Below are 18013 nucleotides of genomic sequence, written 5' to 3' on the forward strand. Positions count from 1 at the left end.
GAGCCAGTTGTGTTGCAATTACATGCTTGACAACCATCAGTGGTGTTGAAACCAAAGTGATCTACTATGCAGCTGTCACACTGTTGTCCCTCTATGTTGGCTGACGCACACAAACACTGACCCGTAGATGCGTCACAAACAGAACTCAAAGAGCCAATGGAATTGCAACCACAGTTAATGCAACCACTAGAACTCAAAGAATGATAACCAGGTAAACAACTGTCACATGTTCTGCCAAAGATGCCAGACTGACAATTACACTGTCCAGTGTAGTTGTTGCAAATTGCACCATTAATACTAGTGTGATCATTACAGCTGCAACCTACAATACAATAACGCCATTACACACAGAGAAAAATATGCACAGAAATCCAAAACAGTAGACCATCTTACTGGAACACACACATGCACAAACACACACACACACGCGTGCGCACACACACACACACACACGCACACACACACACACACACACACACACACACACACACACACACACATGCAAAAAGCAAAACACAACAAACATTACTTACTCAAAGAACCATTGTAGAGTTGCGCTGATACACTCATACTAATACTTTGACATGTACTGTCCTCATTCAAACCACCTTGAACTGTATAACGCACCTCTACACAGCCAGCATTCATGTAAGATGTCAACAGCTGTGAGTTGTTTTGAAAAACAGCAAAATCGTTAACAACTGGTATGACAACTAGAGAGTCAATTTGAATAACAGAATCGTGTCCACTTCCTGATGAACCAAGACTGAGGTCAACTGAATAGTTCCTCAGTTCACGTAAGCACAAATGAGATGGTAGAACAAATGCAACATCATCTCCAGAAGTAAGATTAAAAATGTCAGCTGTCATTGCAGATGTCACTTCAATACAATTGGGATCAGTTCCACTGCCCACGGCAAGATCTGGCGTAACTGTCAACTGTGCATATGACCAGGAAGAAATACTGTTGTAGGTGTAACGAATAACAACTTGATACAATCCACTTCTTGGAACAGTGACTGATAAGAATATCACTGAATCATTACTCTGTGCAGCTGCGTACCCGGTGTGAGTAAACACTCTACCCACACCATCAACAAACGAGACAGGCGTTGCCGATCCTCCAGCAAGTTCTGCTTCATATCGATTATAATCAACAGGTGGCAAGAATGTCCCCGGTACCACGTGTGAACAATCACGACCAGTGAGGCCAGAACGACACAAACACTGACCACTGATCTTGTTACACACATAGTTTAGGGAGCCTCCTACGTCACACTTACATGGCAAACACCCATTCACATTGGCACTATTGAGACCATAGAATCCATCCTTGCATTCTCCACAAACACGACCCATAACATTTGCATTGCAAGAACACTGACCAGTAACCATGTCACAAACATTGCTTTCATTTGTTGTTCCATTTGTATTACAATTACACGCTACATAGAAATGATACATGAATAATAAATTCTACAGTATCAAATCACTTAATTAAAGAATTAATAGTACATACGCTGACATCCGTTGGGATTAGAAACATCCAGCTTCCAAAATTCAGGTTTACAAACATTGCAATGACGACTGGCAACGTTTGTTTTGCACACACAATCTCCGACAGCAACACCTGCTGAAGCAGATCTCGCACAATCAATGTCACCACCCATAACTCCAGCAACTTCACATCCACAAGCTGCACAATACAAAACATCAACAACTGCACATAAAACGAGACATGTCAAACTCACGAATGCAAATATCTGGATGATCTTGCAAAAGAGAAATGTTGGGGTAAAAAAACTGAGCACAAAGTTCACACTGGTTTCCTGCTGTGTTATGTTGACAGTTGCTGCATACTCCACCATCTTCTAAGTTTCCACTCAGTTCATACACAGTTTGATTGAATACACAAGCTGAACTGTGACTATTACAAGTACACATTTCACATGCTGTCCCCACTCCCCAGGGTTTCCTGTTGAATAAAGCTTTGCAAGCCTCGCAGTTCCGACCCTCAGTGTTGTGTTTACAATCACAGTTGAGTGATCCAGTCGAGCTTTCAACGCAAGAAGAGGCATGTCCGTTACACTTACAAGTAGCGAGCACATTCACGCTATCTATGCCATAGTACAGGTCACGTACGTCACTAGAATTTGTCTGTATTCTAGTCAATCTGATCCTCACTCCCGTTGCAGTCACAAAGTCACGCAGTTCTTCACTCGTTATCTCTCCTGCCGTGTTTCCAGGTCTATCATCGGTTGTCATAAACGTGACGACATCATCTGCAGTAGACAGCGTGGCAAGATCTTTACAGATCACTTGACTGTCAGACGTAATAATCACATTTGGCTGCAAGTTGTACGTGTCTTGGCACGAATAAGAAAAGAACTGAAACGCGGTCGTGTAGGTCTTTCCGTAATCAGTCGATTTGAAAATAATCATCGACTCTGGACGTAGCTGACGAAATTTAAGAGAGATGTACGATATCTCATGGCTCTTGTTGCCCCGCAACGGCAAATCTATGTCGACCAAGGTTGGAAACTGCTTGTCGTTTTCAGTCTGCCACCACGTTCCCAGCATCGGCAAATCTGTCATATGCTGTGGAGGATGGCTGGTCGATGCGCTGGCTGAGTTGCACGTGAAGCCGCAGCTCCGGTTACCGCCGATAGGCGTGTAGCAATAGTTCTCTGGAGGAGATCCACATGTGCTCGTTGTCAGTGGGGTCACTCCAAAAGCCTGATCGGCTGGTACTGGTTCACAGAACTGATCCACTCCGTTCACCCTACACTGCTGGGCGGCGCTTTTGTAAACCGACAAGAGCGCTACAAACGCCCTAATAGAAAGTAAGCCCCGCCTCCTTTCTGACATGACGTCTATCACGGGTTTCCGACAATAGTTGAATAAGCAGAGACGTCGATGTACACTTGCAATACGGCCTTTAGACGGATTCGACAATCTTCTTCGGCTCGAGCCTTTAGGGCAAACTCAGGTAGCGCGAGCGGTTGCTACTGGATGCCTAGGGTCACTACAGCGCGCGTTACGGTATGCAATCAGCGCCCTTACCCACGTGTTTCGTCTGAGCCATCGTGTGAGTGACCTCTAACAGCAACGTGTAGTTTTGTCGTTTATTTTGTGGGTGTTTGGATTTCTGGCTATGACGTCACCCCAAATCAGTGAAGATATTTTGACAGAGATTTTTCTGTATCTTGATCTTCGAGATTTGAGCTCAGTTAGTCAAGTTTGCAGTCAGTGGCACGATGTACTGCTTGACGAAGACTCCTGTATATGGGAGAGCCAGTTTCTTAGGAATGTGCCACTCAAGGCTCAGAAATCAAAAGTTATGGAATCATTTTCATCTTACAAGGCAAAGTTAATTGCTTATCTTCATGGCTGGAACCCAAGTGATTGCTCAAAGAACATCTATATTTTAGACGACGGATTTACTTATCACAGGAGGGCAGTAGCTCAGTCCACTGATGCTGCTCGAGGTCGAAGAGGTTTTCGATCGGGACGTCACTGTTGGGAGGTATGGTGGGAAAAGTCACTGGGATCTCATGCTGTTATTGGAGTGGCTTTAAAGCAGGCACGTATGGAACAGCAAGGTTACCTCAGTTTGATAGGGAATAATGCTTATTCATGGGGATGGAATGTTGTTGACAATACGTTGTATCACAAAGGACGAGTGGGCAAGTTTCCACGATTTGCCATTCCAAAGATTGAAGTAATTCTTATTTGTTGTGGGGTTGCTAATTTAATTAATCTGATGCAGTTTGGCTTGTTAATTCATTTAGCCTAAAGTCAAAGTACGCGTATTGCTAGATTGTGATGAAGGAACATTGTCGTTTGAGAAAGACAATTGGTTTCTTGGAGTGGCCTTTAGTGGTCTTCCAACTGATCAGACTTTATATGCTACGGCTTCATCTGTATACGGAGAGACAGAAGTAGTTATGGTGTACAGGGGCTGGCCAATTGATGGCTAACAATTACTACAAAATGACAGCAAAGCAAAGATTGTTGTAGCTGCCATTCTTTGTGTAAATGTATTTGTTGACATTAATTAACGTTTATAGTATCTTATACTTGAAGTTTGAGAGTATTATTGTAGTCATCCTGTATTAGACCATTCTATTTCTGTTTCTGTATTTCAAGTACATCTTTTTTATTCAACTGTTTACTAACAACTAACAACATAGAATGACATCTGATCTTGGAAACCTTGGTAGACCACAAACTTGTAAAAAACCCACGTGAGTCAGTTTAGATAATTGTAACTTTAATTGGAACTTGCACAAAGTTTGCTTGTAACATTTCTTTACATATATTTATTTATTTACAACTTATAAGCAAGCTTTGTGTTTTATTAATTAAGTTAAGTATGCAAAGTACAAATTTTTTCTTGATTAAAAGGAACTAAAACTTAACTTGTTTTTGTGTGATGTGGCATTTGGCGGTCTTTAAACTGTTTAGAAATTTTACATTTAGTGCTCATCAGCTGTATCTCACATTTGGTAATTGCACATAAAAGACAGAATTAGTTGTCGTGATGTATTAGAGTTTAATTGCTTCTTGACGAGTAAACAATTCCAACAATGAAAATGACATCAAAACTTGATTGCTGTATAGCAATTTGAGGTTTGAACTATATTGCCTACTGCTGCTATAGATCTATATGTATAATCTTCCCAACATCTCTCCCAAGTCAAGTAGGCAAATCCCAGCTACTAACATCTAAAATTTCTAATTGCATACATGCATGTAACATGTTGGCGTTGTAGCACCATAGTTTTACAGATGACTGGTGTCATCTGACCTCACAATTATTCTTGTGCAAGATTTGCATTAAATTGTGCTGTTAATGATTACTTTATATTCAAATTCAGGTTGCATTAGTTGGTGATGGTCACATGTAGCATCCAATATGTGACATGTTGTGAGATGTAGTATGAACGTTTGTGCTCTCTGCTGCCACTCTTCTTTTTTAGATATTTACTATTCAGGTTTGCTCAAGTTACAAGTGAAGTTTGTCTATTTTTACTAATCCGACAAGGAAATGAATGTTTTTGTATGTTGTGATTATAATTAGTCTCTAGATCTGTTGAAAACATTTGACAGTCATTTTATGTTGTATCAGTATGTCACTTAAAATAAATTGTTTAGTTTTAAATATAGATTAATTAATCTAAACATTGAACCAGTTTGGAATAAGTATATCATCATTCTCACGGGCCAGAGCTATGCTTGAATAGTGGAGAAATAGCTCTGACACAAATTTATAGGCTGCTCCACTCTGTACTCGTGGTTATCTAATTATTTGACACATGTACAGTGAAGCGAGGCGTGCACTGCCAGGCATACGTGAATTCGCTGTCGATAGTACGCATGCATCTATGGACTGATAATCATGCAATGTGTATTATTTTTTGCAAACATTAAATATTTTTTACAATGACCGGCCGTGAAAATCTTATGGTGCGTGATTTGCCGACTTGTAATTGCATTACCTACTCATAGGAAGCTTTTTACCGTCAATATTTGGAAAGCATAGCCAGACAGTGGTGCATACATCTAGTCTCAAGAGTCACGTGTAGAGTATTCAATTATCGGACACTGGCGTACCAAAACCAGACGAAGGTTTCTGGTATCTAGGGCATGAATGTAGAGAGTAGTAACACGCCGTGTTAGATTCAACTTGATCACTTGACCGCCGTCTCTACATTCATTTGTTCGCGAACGATGACGATGTTCAGGACGTGCTAGATGTGGGAGGGATTGACATGTTCTCAGTTTCGCACCTGTAGATTCATTTATTTGTTTGTGGACGGTCAATTCTAGCTAAATAGCTAATTCTTTCGATACAGAGACGAGTCAAAGGCTTTTCATGCTCGTACAAAACGTCTGCAGTCACAATTCATCGCGGTTCTCGCCTATTTGCACTCGCATCAAGCAAACTCGGGTGTCCGATACTACACAACAAGACCCGCCCCTCTTTCTCAGCTTCCTGAAGAGAAACACGCAAAGCTGCCGATCTGTTGTTATCACTGCGAGTAGAAGAGACATGTACCTACTATTTCAAGTGGCAGAAAGTGAACTGTGGTACCGTCGAAAGCAAAAATATACGGGAAAAACAGCGAAAGTTCTACGTTGTCCCGTGAACAGCAATACGCCAAAAGATCAAGCTGAATCTAGCACGTCGTGTTACCGTGTAACATTCATGCCTTAGATACAAGAGATCTTTGTCTGGTTTCCGTACGCCAGTGTCCGATATCGGGCTAGTCCGCCTCTTGCGGTCAGCGTTAATAATTAATTAATCATCGCTATCATCAATGCTCGACAGCGGCCTAGAATCGCAATGTCGACAAGTACAGAGGCTAGAACAACGTCAAATTCCAATCGAAAGCTCAGTTCTTAGCTAATATTATTAGTAGGACGCGCGCTGAAGAATTTGATTACATACTTACTCCTGCCCAGAAAGACGTACCGAACCAGACTATGGTAGCGTATCTGGGCTGCAATCACGTAGAGTTAATTTCAGGACACTCCCCAATATCGGACACTGGCGTACGAAAACCAGACGAAGATTTCTTGTATCTAAGGCATGAATGTAGAGAGTAGTCACGATGTGCTAGTTTCAGCTTGATCACTTGGCGTACTGTTGTTCACAGTGACAAAATAGAACTTCCGCTGCTTTTCCCGTATATCGGACACGCCTATCAAATATCGGACAGCCGCCTGTTTCTGCTTTCGACGGTACCACAGTTTACTGTCTGCACCTTGAAATAATAGGTACATGTCTCTTCTACTCGCAGTGATAACAACAGATTGGCAGCTTTGCACGTTGCTCTTCAGGAAGTTCAAGAAGAGGGTCGGGTCTTGTTCTCTAGTGTTGGACACCCAAGTTTGCTTGATGCGAGTGCAAATAGGCGAGAACCGCGATGAATTGCGTTAATACTGACTGCAGACGTTTTGTAAATGCCCGACGAGCATCAAGAGCCTTTGACTCGTCTCTGTATCGAAAGAATTAGCTAGAGATGGCCGTCCACAAACAAATGAATGAATCTACAGGTGCTAAATTAAGAACATTTATAGCCCTCCTTCATCTAGCACGTTCTGAACATCGCTATCGTTCGCGAACAAATGAATCTAGAGACGGCGGCAATAGATAGCCTCGCGCAGCCAGACCCTACCGTCGCGTCATGCACACGTCGCCTTTACATCTAGAACACACGGCTTTCTGCGATTGTAGTTGTCTATTCCGCGTCTATATTAACCATACATGCATCATAGGAGTCATTTCAAGCTCTACTCCTGCCCCCAAACACTACTTTCGTTTGATACGGAGACGAGTCAAAGACTTTCCGTGCTCGGTGGACATTTAGTAGACGTCTGCAGTCAACACTAACACAGTTCTTCATGGTTCTCGCCTATATTGCACTCGCATCAAGCAAACTCGGGTGTCCGATATTAGAGAACAAAACCTGCCCCTCTTCTTCCTGCAGATCCTGAAGAGCAACGTGCAAAGCTGCCGATCTGTTGTTATCACTGCGAGTAGAAGAGACATGTACCTATTATTTCAAGATGCAGACAGCGAACTGTGGTACCGTCGAAAGCAAAAACCGGCGGCTGTCAGATATTTGATGGGCGTGTCCGATATACGGAAAAAGCAGCGGAAGTTCTATTTTGTCAACGTGAACAGCAATACGCCAAGTGATCAAGCTGAATCTAGCACGTCGTGTTACCGTGTGACTACTCTCTACATTCATACCTTAGGTACATAAAATCTTCGTCTGGTTTCCGTACGCCAGTGTCCGATATTGGCGAGTGTCCGATAATTGATATTAGACTCCACGGATAATAAATTATGTAACTCTACGCGGAAGGTACAGCGAGCGGTCTGGGAAGCGAGGCATGCCTATTTAGACTCTGAAGTTCCAGAGCCGTATCTTTATATTACTATTTCTACCATTATGTTAGAAGGTGTTTTGGCTTGGATTCAGGTTGGAATCGACAGCTAAAGTTATGTCAACACGGCGTTTTTGCTAAACATTCACTTTGTTGTAAGGCTTGGCTGCCTCGCCGGTCCATCATTGTGACAGCTAGTGTTATTGTCGTTCTCGCTGGTGCTGGATATATTTATGCTGTAAAGTTAAAGAGAAAAAGGAGATTAGGGAGCAAAAATGGCGGATCTGACTCTGTGGATTACACTGAGCTAGAAGCAGCCACTGGTAGACCTCGAGACGTTCGTGGCATGGGCGGTGTGTGTGTGTGTGTGTGTGTGTGTGTGTGTGTGTGTGTGTGTGTGTGTGTGTGTGTGTGTGTGTGTGTGTGTGTGTGTGTGTGTGCACATGTGGTTTTGTTTGTGTTTGTGTGTTCTAGTTTATTTTTTGTTTGTTTGTTTGCTAATTAGTTAGTTTGTGTGTGTGTGTGTGTGTTTGTTTGTTTTTGTGTTGTCAGTGTGTGTGTGTGACACTGGTGGCACACAGGCACAGTCATGTAGTGTATGGCGTGTAATCAATGTCAACATTATGCCAGCATGTTTTGCTTTCTGGGGTCGGTCATAGACGCAATGAGGTTGGTCGTAAAGTCAATGATGCCGGTCGTACATTCAATGAGGTCGGGTCTACATTCAATGAGGTCGGTCTTACATTCATCGTTGGTCATACATTTAACGAGGTCGGTCGTACCTATGTGTCTTCATGTCTGGAGTTGGATCCTGATAACTTTTTTAAACAATATTAACCTCGAGCTCACATGGCCCGTCCTTCGTACGGGCAAGATACTGTAGTGTAAAGATAGGTCTTTGGACACGTCACGTGCAATCTTAGTTGCGAGGTCCCGGATGTGCTGAATGAATTCGAACCTTGCTCTTCGCGCTTGTGCTCGGGTAATAGTTTAATCACACAAATTATTGATTTACAGACACTGTTTGCTATTAATGACAGACAGACAGGACAGACAGACAGACAGGACAGACAGACAGACAGACAGGTTGCCTTTAAAGGTAGAGATTATAGCAGAAAGTATCTAAAAATGCATTTGATGGTTGGAGAGGCAGAGGGAGTGTTGCCAGGTCACGTATAGTTTGAGGTCGGTCGTACATTCAATGAGGTCGGGCCTACATTCAATGAGGTCGGTCTTACATTCATCACTGGTTCATACATTTAACAAGGTCAGTCGTACCTATGTGTCTTCATGTCTGGAGTTGGATCCTAATAACTTTTTAAACAATATTAACTATTTAATTTTCTCAAAGATTGTCACAATGAATAGACGTTTACCTGTGCAGTATTGTTACTAAACATGCACACTTGCAGCGTGGTTGCGGGAATCAGAGAGATATGGCCATATATCTATGTTGTCTGTGTGTTGTTAAAAGAGGATAGCATCAATTATCTAACTTAGAACGCTGGGAATTAGGCAACTACTATATACATTCCAAACGAGTAAGTACATTTATCCAACTTTCTACAACAGCTGTAATCAATAAGCTTGTGACACTAAAAGATAAGTATTTTTCTACCACTATCACTGGCTTGATATTATGTAGTTTTAGCTCTAAATAATGTGATAGCTATTCAGGTATATAAAATCATTTTCTGACCATCAATTGGGTTTGCAAAACTACTGCATTTATTTAATTGTTGCTTTAAATTGATTCAACGATGACTGTTAGGTTAGCTGATGCATGCTATTTTACCTGTTTACATATAGTGCTTTTGAATATATCCTTTCTTGGTATGTTAATATAATACTTCTTAATGCATCATAAACTGTATGGTTTGCCTAAACCATATTTAAAATTGGAAGGCAATTGATTCTACCCTTTTCTAACACCAGACAGACAACATGCATTAATGGCCATTTATCTCTGATTCTCACAACCATGTTGCAAGTGTGCATGTATATAGTATGTAGTGATACTGCACATGTAAATGTCTACTCATTGTGACAATCTTTGAAAAATTTAAATAGTTAATATTGTTTTAATTAAAAATTTATTTGTTAGGATCCAGCTCCAGACATGAAGACATTTGACAGACCTCATTAAATGTAGGACCAACCTCATTGAATGTATGATAGACCTCATTGAATGTACGACTGACCTCATTGACTTTATGACCGACCTCGTTGATTCTACGACCGACCTCATTGAGTCTACGACTGACCTCAGTAAGCAAAAGATACTACCGGCATAATTTTGACACTGATTACATGCCATAACGTAGTAGACCATTTTAATCATGCAGTACCATCGTTTAAACCTGGCTAATTTGATTTGGATGTGTTTTGTTTGTTCTGAACTACCCAAATGCATAAAACAAACAAAAAATGTTTTCTAAGATGGCTCTGAGGATGTGTGTGTGTGTGTGTGTGTGTGTGTGTGTGTGTGTGTGTGTGTGTGTGTGTGTGTGTGTGTGTGTGTGTGTGTGTGTGTGTGTGTGTGTGTGTGTGTGTGTGTGTGTGTGTGTGTGTGTGTGTGTGTGTGTGTGTGTGTGTGTGTGTGTGTGTGTGTGTGTGTGTGTGTGTGTGTGTGTGTGTGTGTGTGTGTGTGTGTGTGTGTGTGTGTGTGTGTGTGTGTGTGTGTGTGTGTGTGTGTGTGTGTGTGTGTGTGTGTGTGTGTGTGTGTGTGTGTGTGTGTGTGTGTGTGTGTGTGTGTGTGTGTGTGTGTGTGTGTGTGTGTGTGTGTGTGTGTGTGTGTGTGTGTGTGTGTGTGTGTGTGTGTGTGTGTGTGTGTGTGTGTGTGTGTGTGTGTGTGTGTGTGTGTGTGTGTGTGTGTGTGTGTGTGTGTGTGTGTGTGTGTGTGTGTGTGTGTGTGTGTGTGTGTGTGTGTGTGTGTGTGTGTGTGTGTGTGTGTGTGTGTGTGTGTGTGTGTGTGTGTGTGTGTGTGTGTGTGTGTGTGTGTGTGTGTGTGTGTGTGTGTGTGTGTGTGTGTGTGTGTGTGTGTGTGTGTGTGTGTGTGTGTGTGTGTGTGTGTGTGTGTGTGTGTGTGTGTGTGTGTGTGTGTGTGTGTGTGTGTGTGTGTGTGTGTGTGTGTGTGTGTGTGTGTGTGTGTGTGTGTGTGTGTGTGTGTGTGTGTGTGTGTGTGTGTGTGTGTGTGTGTGTGTGTGTGTGTGTGTGTGTGTGTGTGTGTGTGTGTGTGTGTGTGTGTGTGTGTGTGTGTGTGTGTGTGTGTGTGTGTGTGTGTGTGTGTGTGTGTGTGTGTGTGTGTGTGTGTGTGTGTGTGTGTGTGTGTGTGTGTGTGTGTGTGTGTGTGTGTGTGTGTGTGTGTGTGTGTGTGTGTGTGTGTGTGTGTGTGTGTGTGTGTGTGTGTGTGTGTGTGTGTGTGTGTGTGTGTGTGTGTGTGTGTGTGTGTGTGTGTGTGTGTGTGTGTGTGTGTGTGTGTGTGTGTGTGTGTGTGTGTGTGTGTGTGTGTGTGTGTGTGTGTGTGTGTGTGTGTGTGTGTGTGTGTGTGTGTGTGTGTGTGTGTGTGTGTGTGTGTGTGTGTGTGTGTGTGTGTGTGTGTGTGTGTGTGTGTGTGTGTGTGTGTGTGTGTGTGTGTGTGTGTGTGTGTGTGTGTGTGTGTGTGTGTGTGTGTGTGTGTGTGTGTGTGTGTGTGTGTGTGTGTGTGTGTGTGTGTGTGTGTGTGTGTGTGTGTGTGTGTGTGTGTGTGTGTGTGTGTGTGTGTGTGTGTGTGTGTGTGTGTGTGTGTGTGTGTGTGTGTGTGTGTGTGTGTGTGTGTGTGTGTGTGTGTGTGTGTGTGTGTGTGTGTGTGTGTGTGTGTGTGTGTGTGTGTGTGTGTGTGTGTGTGTGTGTGTGTGTGTGTGTGTGTGTGTGTGTGTGTGTGTGTGTGTGTGTGTGTGTGTGTGTGTGTGTGTGTGTGTGTGTGTGTGTGTGTGTGTGTGTGTGTGTGTGTGTGTGTGTGTGTGTGTGTGTGTGTGTGTGTGTGTGTGTGTGTGTGTGTGTGTGTGTGTGTGTGTGTGTGTGTGTGTGTGTGTGTGTGTGTGTGTGTGTGTGTGTGTGTGTGTGTGTGTGTGTGTGTGTGTGTGTGTGTGTGTGTGTGTGTGTGTGTGTGTGTGTGTGTGTGTGTGTGTGTGTGTGTGTGTGTGTGTGTGTGTGTGTGTGTGTGTGTGTGTGTGTGTGTGTGTGTGTGTGTGTGTGTGTGTGTGTGTGTGTGTGTGTGTGTGTGTGTGTGTGTGTGTGTGTGTGTGTGTGTGTGTGTGTGTGTGTGTGTGTGTGTGTGTGTGTGTGTGTGTGTGTGTGTGTGTGTGTGTGTGTGTGTGTGTGTGTGTGTGTGTGTGTGTGTGTGTGTGTGTGTGTGTGTGTGTGTGTGTGTGTGTGTGTGTGTGTGTGTGTGTGTGTGTGTGTGTGTGTGTGTGTGTGTGTGTGTGTGTGTGTGTGTGTGTGTGTGTGTGTGTGTGTGTGTGTGTGTGTGTGTCTTATATAGGCAGGATTAGGGTCTAGCTGTGTGAGACTAAACAATGCCGACATTTTGGAAACCTTTTTAATTACCCATGTACCATTATGTTAGAAGGTGTTAGCGTTGTGGAATATAGTTTACTGGCATATTGATTATATTGTAAATATTATTACAGTACAATAATTATCACGATCATCATGACCATCAGCTGCTGAGGATCTGGTGAAACTTCGGGTGCCCACACCTCAGTTGGCATCACAAGCCGGTGCCCCTGCAAGTGCTTGGTTTGACTCCAGCTAGGAGATTGCTAGTTGAGACCCATAGTTCTCCTGAGTAGTGCACAGGAGCTCAGCGGTAAGGCTAGGGGGTGACCTTGAAATGGCAGTTCTTGACGTTTACTATTTACCGTTTTTACCATGTATGCATGTTCTTACGTACATGTAGTTTTTGTTTGTTTGTTTGTGTGTGTGTTGTTGTGTGACACTGTATGTGGTGGCACAGTAACATTAGCATAACTGCATAACTGAACACGTACAGACACCATCTCAACCAGTAGGTGTTTGTTTGTTCTCAAGGTTTGTAGAAATACAACGTATGCCCAAATACATGTAGCAAAAGTAAACTGTTAATTTCTAAGATAGCTGTGAGGAAACTGTTTCTTAGGTAGAAATGCTTGGCTATAGTTCAACTTTAATACTGACTTCAAATTAACAGTATTTGCAAGAATAATATTAGAGGTCAGCGCACTTTAGCTAAACATAAGTTAGACAGCAATGTTGTCATCAGTGAGCTTTGAAAGCTTCTCGTCGCACTTCATAGTAGAAAGTACTGGTTATATCAACTCTATTTTGTTCTAAGCTAAGAATCTTAGGGTGGTTCACAATTTTCATCATTTTCATGAGCATACAAAAGTTACGCTAGGAGGGCAGGGGTAGGGTCTTGCGTATGCTTTTTATAACTTAAATGATGATTAGGATATTGATTTATTTATCTTCTCATTTTAATCCCAAGCGATGCTTTTGCGAAATGCCCGGGAGACGCGTTGCGCAGGGCTCTTATTAGACGGTTGCAGTGCTTTGACTTGAGATCTTTTGATGCGGTCTGGAATCACAAAAGTTTGCCCATGGTGTTTAATTAAGGTAGGGGTCTGCACGGAAGCATTCTAAGACTATCTGTCATTATTTACTTATTGCTTGCATAAACCAACCATTGTGCGCACTGTCTATATCATCACTTTATGAATGTCTTTGTATTCAAAAACAAACATCGACGGAGCAAGGGAGTGCGTGCTGGACAGAAGGAGTGGACAGCAGCTGCAAAAGACAAGGCCAAGCTCTGCCTCACATTCAAAACAGAGAGGAAAAAGATAAAAAAAGACACAGAAAGGATTCGGGACGCTGCATTCAATAATTGGTTTTGAAGAAGACGGTAAGATGTCACATTCTACGTAGTATAATGCCTAGTCGTACATGTCAGCACATGATCGGAAAATCATCATTTTAAAAATACGCTTTTGGGAGGAAGGGAGGGGTAGCCAAAAAGTGTACATTTTGTATGCTCATGAAAATGACGAAAATTGTGAACCACCCCGTACATTTAGTAGTTAGATTATTGTGATTGATTGTAATATTCTAGTTTGTTGTTGTTGTTTTAATGAAAAGGACTTTGGATTAGAACATTTTAAGTTTTGTATTGTTCTTTTCTTGTGTTTATATTGAGGTCAACTAATAACAGAATTTCTCTGATTGTACTCATGTCATTATTGTCACTAGTCACTACAACCACGTGTTGCCATTATAAATCAGCATAATTGCGGATCTTATTTTCAATGTAGCTACTGGTGACATAGGATCTTCCACAGTTCAAACTCATTATTCACAGCATTTCTTCTTACAACAGAAGGCCAGCATAAACGATTTACCACCAGTTGTAACATGTGCGCTGGACAAACACTCTACCCTAGCTGATACATTTGGTTTAGATTAACCTGATGTTGTATGTTAGTGCACGACGCCTCACACCATTCAAGCAATGACCAATTGTCAGACACAGAACTTTGCCAGTTGGGTAAGGATATTATACAAGATTTGCAATATTGTCTATGACTATTGTATTATACCGTTTGTAGGTTTGGATGCATTTAATGTTGCTATTTCATATTGGAAAAAAGCTTTACGTATCAGCACAAACAGCAGTTCTGGCAATAGGTCATGTCTGACAACAGTAGTAGAGCATGCACACCAGCTGCAGAGTGTTGTGAAACAAGTCAAAGGTTTAAGACAGACACCAAGCGTTCTGACTACAGAAACTTCAGTTGTTCCACAATGGCAAGAGAAGGATGATGATGAGGTGTCTATCACATCTACAGACTCATTTCAATCAGCTACGGGAACTGATTCAGAAGTACGTATAATATTGTGGTATGAGAATAGATGCATGTTAATAATTTGTCTAAAATTGTATCATTCTTGATAGCAGGGCACATAATAATGTTTATTATGTTTTTCAACTTTGCCACTATTACATAGAAGCAGACACGAAACATATGTGTTAGTTCTTGCATGGTGTGGTGAGTCATAACTCTAAACAATATTAATGTCAGTTGGATTATGGAGAATAACCATCTTGGGAGCAGATTGGTTTTATGTGCAGTACTGATAGAGGTTCTTTGCTTAGTCAAGGTTTGAATTATTGGAAGAATGTTTTACACGGCTTTACATTAAAATGGCTGCGTGTAGAAATAATGTTTATCGGAATCTTTGTTACGTAAGGTTTGCACACTGCTGGCCAATACTTGTTGTTTACGTTTTGTTCAATACCTGAAGAGATTTTGAGCAATAATGTGGTATTATTAGCCAGTTATGGTAGAATATTTGGTTTCAAATCGGGAATGATTGCAGAGGAAAGAGATTGCGAATATGTCTTTTTGCATTGTCAATTTAATGATTGCAGTGAAAGGATTACAGACTTGCATAATTTGCGTGTGCCTACTACATGAAATAGACACAGTTATTTCTCATGCATTTGTGCTTGCTTGTTCATATATGGAAATAATAAGTTCTTGTGGTAAAAGCATTGGGTGAGAGCGTCCATTCGCAATTTGCACACACTCCCACCTACCCGCCCACCTAAATCCTGAAATCCTAAATGCCAGGAGGTGCCTCTCAGAGGTCACGCCCCCAGCTGTTAAGCTGGGTCCTGTGTGGGAACTCTGGGCCTGCGCTAGCAAACTCCTGGAGCTGGGCCAGGTACTCGCAGGAGCACCGACTTGTGAAGCCAACTGTGGTGTGAGCACCCGAAGTCTCACCAGGACCCGTGGCTGATGTCAGATCACAGCCGATGGCTGCTTAGGACCCCAGTCAATGACCAGGTGCTCATTTATACTCCTGAGTCGAGAGAAGCAAATGTGTGTTAGTTTCTTGCTTAAGGAAATTATGCCACACACACACATGCGCACACACACACACACACACACACACGCACACACATGCACACGCACACACATGCACGCACGCGCACACACATGCACGCACGTGCGCGCACACACACACACACACACACACACACACGCACACACACATACACACACACAAGCAATCGTCTTCCCATGTAAGGTAGTAAGGGTCACGTGAAACTAAATGTGCTAATGGCTACGATGGTAGATTAGTAGGTAGAAATCTAGTGACTATTACCGGATTTGACGATAAGTGCAAAAGAAATGAGTCTCTTGTTTTGGCTGATCTTGTTCATGTTTTTAGGCTGACAGAGTAACAGCCCTTGATGTTTCTCATGCTTCAGTAATTAAGTCAGAAAATTTGAGATCCTTGCCTTTTACAGTGCGATAATTTTCTTGTAGCTGGAGGCTGTTGCAGATCATCTAGTGCCATCCACCAATAAATACAATGGGTTAGAAGACGTTTGATCTCATGTTCTTGTCAATCTTGACTAATTATTTGACTGTCTCAATTATAGCCTTTGCAGTTTCTATGAAGAAGGCATTACTTTGGCTAAAGACAAGGCCGTACCTCACAGGGCCCTGAGGTTTAAAAATGATTAATGTAGTTTATGATTTATGTTACTTTCAGTCTGTGTTAGGACTGTGGTTCTTTGCTGCAACAGTGACTTAGATTTTCTTGCTAAACTTTCTTGCGTTCGCAAGGCATTCAATGTATGCAGTTAAATTACTTGAACGTTTCACAGATTTCACAGATTAGTTTCTAGTTGCTGTTTACATCTGACAATACAAGGAGTGAAATCAGTCAGTCAGGAAAGCGGCTGGTAACAACTCTGCTACATGCATCTGAGAAAGCAAGTGTCTCTATCCTTTCTTCCTTCATCTTCATACGAACAATATGCATGTAGGGCCATGCAGTGTTTGAAGAGGCTTATGACAAAATGATAACCTGGGTGTCAGATCAACGCAATTGGGCGACGATGGCAGGAGAACTGAAGGACAGAGGGGTATGTTTTCATATTTTAGGAGGTGGATGTCAATAGAGTCTGGTAATTTAGGTTGAATGCATAACATTTTACGATGTCGTCCTGGACTTTGTTCTTCTTGATGCATTCAAGGATGCTGAAAACCCTCCTTCTGCTGTAACTGCTGTGTTACATAATCGTTGGCTGACCCAGGGATTTAAGGAGTCGGTATGTGGAAATGCATGTTTGGTGTGTGTGTGTGTGTGTGTGTGTGTGTGTGTGTGTGTGTGTGTGTGTGTGTGTGTGTGTGTGTGTGTGTGTGTGTGTGTGTGTGTGTGTGTGTGTGTGTGTGTGTTGTGTATGTGAGAGTGTCAGCTGGATAAATTTGCAAACATGCAAGCATGCATATTATGAGTTAGAAATTGCTGAAATACTTAACACTATGCTGTCGTGTTCATATCAGGCTTTTAGTACAGCTGTGTGGTCTGTTATCAAAGCAAAGTCAAAGATGGTAAAGGTATGTTGCTTCCAACATTTCTGCCATATATTTGATGCCAATTGACAATTTAATATTAGATCACAGGTGGTTTCTTCACTCATTTCTACAATGTAATGGAACATGTCAGCCCTGTGTTGGCATGGGGCTTTCTTGGTCCAAATGAGCATCTCAAAACAATTATGCTGTATATCAAGGTGGAGGATATTTAGATTGTGAAACAAACAAATGACTAATATTCTTTTGTTCATTTCCTTTTTGTGCTCAGGATCAGGTCATGGGGTTCTTGATTGATGTGTTTTCTCTTCACGAGTCAAACTACTCCACTGATTCAAACCTAGCAGATGATGTTCTAAGACACCTTCAGACTAGAACAGCAAGCATTTTCTCACATCTTGATCAAGGCAAGGGATAAGCTAAAATACAACATACCACGCAAGAGGCTGCCACTGCTTAATTTTATTGTGAATTTATGGACACAAGTAAATTTAAATGAGTTTATTGTTTCTTCTATTTTATTCTGTATGTTGATTGCAATCACCAGCTTGTAATTGCTTTCAGTTGTATGTAATGTCAGATAATATGTTTTTGAACTAGCTTAACAGTGTTGATGGGTTGGAGGGGAAAGACAGTGGGCAACCACAATTTTAGTTGTCTTGTCTCTTACTACGCCATTTATCATACAAGTCAAAGTCAGTCTATGA

At 42.0% G+C, this 18013-nt stretch overlaps 4 protein-coding genes across 5 annotated transcripts in view; 2 read left to right on the forward strand and 2 right to left on the reverse strand.

The window, feature by feature from the left end:
• Positions 1-1599, reverse strand: part of LOC134190500 (laminin subunit gamma-1-like) — a 13567-nt gene extending 11968 nt beyond the window's left edge. Inside the window, exons 1-3 of one of the 2 annotated variants that reach the window (XM_062658954.1) lie at positions 1520-1599; positions 534-1445; positions 1-322 (exon numbers count right to left, since the gene is read on the reverse strand). The exon at positions 1-322 is cut by the window's left edge and continues 1433 nt beyond it. In XM_062658954.1, the coding sequence (XP_062514938.1) occupies positions 1-322; positions 534-1395 (1184 nt within the window). In that variant the 5' untranslated portion in view covers positions 1396-1445; positions 1520-1599. The other variant, XM_062658953.1, reaches the window with a different exon arrangement.
• On the reverse strand, positions 1506-3013 carry LOC134191572 (netrin-1-like). Its single transcript, XM_062660194.1, has 2 exons — positions 1752-3013; positions 1506-1696 (listed from the first exon to the last, which is right to left on the reverse strand). The coding sequence occupies exons 1-2, from the start codon at positions 2866-2868 to the stop codon at positions 1506-1508; spliced, it is 1308 nt and encodes a 435-aa protein (XP_062516178.1). The 5' UTR covers positions 2869-3013.
• A 37-nt stretch (positions 3014-3050) lies between these two features.
• On the forward strand, positions 3051-4164 carry LOC134191152 (F-box/SPRY domain-containing protein 1-like). The gene is made up of 2 exons (XM_062659733.1): positions 3051-3721; positions 3792-4164. Exons 1-2 carry the CDS (start codon positions 3155-3157, stop codon positions 3978-3980), a joined length of 756 nt encoding a protein of 251 aa, XP_062515717.1. The 5' UTR covers positions 3051-3154; the 3' UTR covers positions 3981-4164.
• Positions 4165-7899: 3735 nt separating this feature from the next.
• Positions 7900-17902, forward strand: LOC134190526 (mitoguardin-like). Its single transcript, XM_062658981.1, has 15 exons — positions 7900-7994; positions 8060-8222; positions 14229-14330; positions 14399-14461; positions 14523-14797; positions 16153-16191; positions 16251-16300; positions 16367-16435; positions 16490-16562; positions 16616-16702; positions 16757-16855; positions 16907-17041; positions 17277-17330; positions 17390-17506; positions 17578-17902. Exons 1-15 carry the CDS (start codon positions 7965-7967, stop codon positions 17722-17724), a joined length of 1503 nt encoding a protein of 500 aa, XP_062514965.1. The 5' UTR covers positions 7900-7964; the 3' UTR covers positions 17725-17902.
• The last annotated feature ends 111 nt before the right edge of the window (positions 17903-18013 follow it).

This window comes from Corticium candelabrum, chromosome 15 (genome assembly GCF_963422355.1).
Source record: "Corticium candelabrum chromosome 15, ooCorCand1.1, whole genome shotgun sequence".
Taxonomy (NCBI): Eukaryota; Metazoa; Porifera; class Homoscleromorpha; order Homosclerophorida; family Plakinidae; genus Corticium; species Corticium candelabrum.